At 45.8% G+C, this 6,723-nt stretch overlaps 1 protein-coding gene across 1 annotated transcript in view; it reads left to right on the top strand.

Annotated features, from left to right (window-relative positions):
- The window catches only part of LOC145405039 (organic cation transporter protein-like), an 8,009-nt gene extending 1,925 nt beyond the window's left edge, over nt 1-6,084 (top strand). Inside the window, exons 4-12 of the mRNA XM_080276538.1 lie at nt 608-779; nt 1,189-1,289; nt 1,490-1,644; nt 2,129-2,297; nt 2,703-2,850; nt 3,198-3,385; nt 3,694-3,866; nt 4,264-4,448; nt 4,802-6,084. Of these exons, the coding sequence (XP_080132664.1) occupies nt 608-779; nt 1,189-1,289; nt 1,490-1,644; nt 2,129-2,297; nt 2,703-2,850; nt 3,198-3,385; nt 3,694-3,866; nt 4,264-4,448; nt 4,802-4,984 (1,474 nt within the window). The 3' untranslated portion in view covers nt 4,985-6,084. The remainder of the gene's footprint in view (nt 1-607; nt 780-1,188; nt 1,290-1,489; nt 1,645-2,128; nt 2,298-2,702; nt 2,851-3,197; nt 3,386-3,693; nt 3,867-4,263; nt 4,449-4,801) is intronic.
- The last annotated feature ends 639 nt before the right edge of the window (nt 6,085-6,723 follow it).

A 6,723-nucleotide genomic window follows, 5' to 3' on the forward strand; every position in this document is an offset into this window, starting at 1 on the left:
CATGTCGTGGTTGCGTGAAATCCAACGAGCCTTAGTTATGAGGCAGGAAAGAGTCTCCTTGGTTGCTAATTAAGACAACCCTCCAGTCGGACTACAGCTGACCATTGATTGAGCTGAAAGGGGTTGGGGATCTTCGTCAGGTTATAACAGACGCTCTATAACTTTTTCTTTTCCAAGTCTGCTTTCTCATGATGAAGGGAGCTTTTCCAGTAAGTACAGAAATTTGCTTGGCGTTTTCCTGGGACAGTTAACTGGCAAGGTGACGATATGACAATATGTGCAAAAGTTTCCTGGCAATCATTACACCGTCCTGGAAAAGTTTTGCATGTTTTGGAGTACAGTTCTGCATATATAGGTAGCTTAAAGAACAGGATAACTAGTGGCCAGGAAAACTTTATTAATATCAAGTCACGAATTTTCCTAGTGAAACTACAGTACCACAGAAAAGGATATAAATTTGCAACTTTCGATTTGGGTCTCACACACCCACACACTCATTCAAACATACTCGTTTTACACTCACTCGTACGTGCTCACTCTTACCTACGCACCCACAGAAACTCTCACTGATTCTCTAATTCATTTATGCTCTTGCCTTCTGCTGCAGTTCCTCCGGCGGGTACGACTCCTGCCACATGTACGACTACAACTACACGGCGGCGGCGGCGATGGGGTACGAGGCTGCCATGGACGACCTGAAGGGCTCCACCAACCACACCATCCTGTGCCGCACCAGGGACTTCAACCACACCCAGTACCAGTCCACAGTGGTCACCGAGGTAGGTGCCGAGGCCAGGCTGGCGTAGTCCTGTATATTTAAGAGTAGAGGACCAGGCTACTCCCCCTAGTGGTACGGTGTGAAGGGCGCCACCAGCCACACCAGCCCATACCACACTGGGATTTTAACCACACCAATATCAGTCCACAGTAGTGATAGAGGTAGGCATTCCACCACACCAGTACCAGTACCAGTCCACAGCCTTAAGCACCACCACACCAGTGCCCCACCAATGCTACACCACAAGTATACAGAGGAAACGGGTACTCCACCACACCAGTATACAGGTTACCACATCACCAGTATACAGAGGTAACAGGCACTCCAACACACCAGTACCAGTGCACAGAGGCAGGCAGATGGTCCTGGTGTGGTCAGTATGCATTAACTTTAGCCCAGTTCTTCCTCAGTGGGACCTAGTGTGCGAGAGACGTCCCCTATACTCCACAACACAGAGCATACTGAGCGCTGGCAGCATCCTCGGTCTCCTTGTGGGCTTCCTCTTTGACAAGTTAGTTCTCTCAGGCTGCGTAGCGCCTCTCCCTGAGCGATTTAGTTTCGCTATTACCTCTTCGCTTCTTTTATTATTTATGTCTGTTTAATTATCAAAACAGTTTGCGCCAGTGATATGCAATAATGACTCTCTCTCTCTCTCTCATCCAATCTGTCTGTCTATCTATCTATCAATCTAGCTATCTATCTCCCCGACAGGTATGGTAGACGAGCCGTAATATTAAGGATTATCGTGCTCTATCTCTTCCTAGCCAACATCATCATCTTCTCACCCAACGTCGTCGTCTACATCATCATCAGAGCCATCATCTCATGCTTAGACATCTCGCTGTACGTTGGCACATTCGTCGTCGGTGAGTCTATCTATCTGTCTATCTATCTATTGCCAGAAGTCTTAATCACGTAAGGAGTGGCCACAAACAAATCTACTCCATGTTGCCCTGGGCTCTACCATTTGACTTCCCTCCCCTCAATTCACACACCTTTCTCGTATCTCTCTACTCCATCCCTTCACCTCATCCTTGGTCTCCTCCTCCCCCTCCACCTCACTCACATAAATTCGTACTCTCATAGTCAGTCTCTCACTCTCCATCCTGTTCACATGGCCAAACCATCTCAAGAGTATTTCTCTTAACACCTTCAGTCACTTCCACGTCTAGGTAAAGTATCTGTAAACTCTTTAAAGCTTTACACACACACACACACACACACACACACACACACACACACACCAGTTTTTTACCCACGCTGATCACTTTCATCTTATTTATTTTTTTACGTTGAGTCGACGAATATCACGTATCCTGTCTACAGCACTCCACACCCTCTCCCTCGCAGTTATGGAGACCTGCGCCACTAGGTACCGATCCGCCGTGGGTGCTCTGACGGTGGTGCCTTGGGCTGTGGGAAATATGTTCACCGCCACCGTGGCCTACTTCATCAGAGACTGGAAACTCCTGACTATCTGTCTTGCTCTGCCTTTGCTCCTCATCGTCTCTTATTTCTGGTCAGTGTGAAGGAGCATTGTGGTGTTGATGTGGAGGGGACTAAAATGCTTTAAGAGAAGTACGTTGAGATGGTTTAGCCACGTGAGGAGGATGGAGAATGAGAGACTGACTAGGAGAGTGTATGGGAGTGAGGTGCAGGGGGATGGGTACGGGGAGACAGAGGATGAGATGGAGGAATGGAGTGGAGAGATAATTACATGAGAGTGAGGGATGAGTTGGAGAGACTGCAACTACCTACACTTACATTTACTTACACCTTTATGTCATTTATAGCCTGGATTTTGTTATTTACAGAGGGGATTGGTTTTATATACAGCCTGAACTAGGCTATTTACGTCAGGAATTTGGTTATTTAAGGAAGGAATTAGGGTATTGAGTCACTGCATCTTGACCCCCTCCCTCAGGTTACTGCCGGAGTCGCCCCTGTGGCTGCTGCATGTTGGTCGCTATGAGAGGGCCCTGGTGGAGCTCAAGAAGGCGGCGAAGATGAACGGGAAGACACTACCTCCCGACCACCAGCTTCTAAGGACTATGAGAAGCGTCGACCGCAGGGTAACACTTTAATTGACCCTTTCACTGAGGTTTTGGTAATGGAGAGGGACGCCTTCGTGTGGTGCGACCGAAATAACAGTGCCGCTCAGCTGCCTGGTTATACAAAAGTCCGTCAACTACTTTCCCATCCCCCAAAAGAAAATGGTGGACTTGCAATTTTTATCGTTTTAAAATGGAGATAGTTCCCAGCAAGAATGTACAAGAGGATATTAAGGTGTAATGATCAGAATAAACCACTTAAGAAGAGGTATTAAAATCTCTCCAAAGCCATCTACAATACGTCCCTAAAACACACACACACACACACACACACACACACACTTGTCAATGGAGAGAAATTCTTACAGGAGGAGGAGGGGGAGGAGGAGGAGGCTACGGTGGAGGAAGGCGTGATGACCCACCTGAAGAAGGGTTTGGAGGATATGGCGGCGCCCTTCGTACGCCCTGAGCTGCGGATGCGGACCATAATGTACGTCGTTTGGTTCATCTCCTCCTTCGTCTACTACGGCATCTCCCTCATCTCTGTCAATCTAGGGTAGGCACACATTTCCCTCACCTCAACTCTACTTCCTTCATTTCACCTTGATCCCAGTCTTCATTTTTCATTTTTTGCAGCTAATTTCACGTAGCACGGTGGCAAAGACAATACCGTGGCTCTACATTCTTCCTCTCCACCTCACAGCGTCAATCCTTACCCCTCCGTCTTCATAGCAAGACTCCTGAAGAAAATAATCCCTTTTGTTTATAAATCTTGTGTTTTCTCTCCTCCCTCCCGTCTCCCTCCCACTCCACATTCCCCTTCCACCTCCTCCCTCTCCCTCAGTCACACCTCTCCACCCACAGCATCAGTCCTCACCTGTACATCTTCATAGCTGGGTTCCTGGAAATTCCCTCCGGCTTGTTGATGTGGCCCTGCATTGAACACCTGGGCAGAAGGAAGACCCAGGTGACGCTGTACCTGCTGTGTGGGATGTGTGGATTGGCCATGGCGGTAGCGGTACATACAGCGTCCGAAGGTGGGTGTGTGGGTTGCAGAGATTAGAGTTTTTGATGGTATTGTTAGTGTTATTATCGTTATCATCTTCATCATCATCGTTAGACTCACTATCATCTCAGAGAATGGTCCTTGTTGTTAGTGTAATTATCGTTGTCATCTTGATCATCATCTTCAGAATCATTTTCATCTTTATCATCTTCATCTTCGCCATCACAGGGACAGGTTAGAGACAGCATATTATTATTATTATTATTATTATTATTATTATTATTATTATTATTATTATTATTATTATTATTATTATTTGCTAATACTAGTACTATTATAATGTCATTTGCGTCATCATCACTATTATATGTAATACCTATTTTTTTCTCTGTCATCACCAACTCTCCCCCATTCTCCTTGCTCCTCAGGCAGGTACTGGATCGTGCTGGGCCTTTCGCTGTGTGGTAAGATGGCCATCACCGCCGTGTATCAGCTCGCCTGGATCTACACCACTGAGCTCTTCCCCACCAAGTACCGCTCCATCGCCCTCAGCCAAGGACAGTTTATGGAAAATCTAGCCAGCATGACATCCCCTTATATCAATGACTTGCTGGTGAGTGGCTGGGTCTCTGTTGGATCATTGTTTGGTCTTTTGCTTTGGTCTTGTATTCCGTAGTTCATGTTTATTGTTTTTGTACTTGGCTAGGATTTTCGTTCTTCTCGCAGCTTAATTTCCGTAATTCAGTGGCAGAATAATACTATGGTTCAACATCCCCTCCATAGAACTTATTTGCTACTGGCACCATATTCTAGTGTTGGTCTCTAGTTATATCATAACTTGCAAGATGGTGAAAGGGCAAATTTACGCCTTGTTAAAGTGAACATGGCATATTTCTTTAATTACTTGGTTCTAATCCCTAAAGTGATTTTGTTACTAATATAAGTTAACCTCTGTCTCTCCCCCAGGGCGAGGTGATGCAGTGGGCCCCGTCTGCCGTGTTTGGATCTGCCGCCCTCGTTGCCGCCCTCATAGCCATTATTTTACCGGAAACGAAGGGCACAAATTTCTCGGATCTCGATACCTTGGTGAGGAAGAACGACACAAGCCAACAGACCAAGGACGAGGAGGAGAGAGAAACCCTTGCATGATCATCATGATTAGTGCTAATGATACGAAACAACTAGCCAAGGATGCAGTGGAGAGCCAAGTCATTGCTGAGTCATCATCAGCAACAGCAACTAACTTCCCAGCTCTGCCGTCGTCAATCCTGTTCGTCATTCTCTCCGTGGTGATGGAGATAGACGCCTTCGTGTGGTGGCACCGAGGTTACACAAACGTCCCTCAGCTCCCTTCCTGTCCCACAAAAGGAGGGTGATGGCCTGCAGGAGGGGGACAACTTCAGCCTGCAGTCCGCTGGGCTCCCATTTGTCTGGCGGTTGAGGGAATATGTATAGCAGGAAATACGTCATCACACTGAAGGGGTTAAGGGGGTCGAAACTTTTCAGTAACCCTTTCATGGTGGGAAGAACTCTTGTATGAAATTAGCCACAAGATTTTGTTCAGCTGAAAGCAGGTCCTAAAACCCTCCGAGTGTTTATGACATGAGGCATTACCAGCGAAAAATTCTGTGGATTGCGGTGACGCAGAACTCCCGCCCGCACCAGCAAGGATTTGGTATGGACGTGGCCTTAGAAGTATCAGTGCTTCTTGTGGTTGATGCGGTGCTGATAATAAATAAGGAATGGAAGTTACAGGGACTATTCAATGTCACTTTAACTTGACTTAAAATGGCCATTTTTCTCTCTCTCTTCAGTACTGGGTTGCGACAATAGCTTAACACTTGAAGATGGTGCCAGTCACGAAGAAGTGCTGTGTTAAGCAGAACAACAGTGCTATTATCTCCGTCACTGAGCTGCGTGAAATAAGACTCAAGATGATGAAAATAGGAGCCAAGTAAAGGTAAAAAGACTGTAGTGGAGAAATAAGGTAATGCTCATGAAAAACGAACTTGGAGTGTAAATAAGAGTCAAAAGGTTTTATGTCAAGGAACACAAAGACGATTAATGGTGTCAAACTGAATATTCTTGAAGGCAACTGTTGTAATCAAAAAGTTTACTACAGAGGAGGTAAAATGCACAGTAGTTTTCGTCTATCTTTTGTCAGTGAATTTTGAGAACTGTGGGTTAGTCGCCAAGACGGCCTATCCGAGAACCCACTCCACAAAAAATGAATAAGATAATAAATAATAATAGGTGAATAAATAAATAAAACTTGTAACCCATTGTTTGCATAAATCCCAATATACCTACAGGATCTTTCTCAGCATCCCATGATTCAAAAAAACAAAAACTAAAAAAAAAAAGATATTGCCCACCTGTGAATAGTTACCTGTACTTTAAGAATCACAGACCTCCAGGGCCATTTTGTGTCCCAGTATGGCTGACGCAACCATCCAGAACAATACATCTCCCAAAACCTTTCGAGATCTTGACGAAGGTACGCTATATCCGTTCTTAGTCCCCTCTGCCTTGAAAGCCCAACCCCAAAGCTCCCTCATAACCGGATAGTAACGCGCTCCAACACCCCTCGGCTCAGAAATGTCGGGAAAAGTGTCGGGAACTTGGTCGGGGTGAGAGAAAAGGTCGAGGCGCGGCTTTTGAAATCTCGTGATGAATTATAATGGCGCTGAAGAAGCCGGACGATAAGTTTTAATGGCAGCGGTGAATTGCTAACTACTTTCCCGCCGTGTAAATACTAATATGATCTCGACGCCTTTGTTCCTTGTTCAACTTCTCTAGATCTTGTAGTCCACGTCACCTCCAACTTTATGAGAGGAAGCAACACAGTAACTTTTTGTCTGATGTTGCTGGTATAAGGACCAAACACA

The sequence above is a fragment of the Coenobita brevimanus genome, chromosome 65 (genome assembly GCF_032717465.1).
Source record: "Coenobita brevimanus isolate Jiangsu-jjx chromosome 65, ASM3271746v2, whole genome shotgun sequence".
In the NCBI taxonomy this organism is placed as follows: Eukaryota; Metazoa; Arthropoda; class Malacostraca; order Decapoda; family Coenobitidae; genus Coenobita; species Coenobita brevimanus.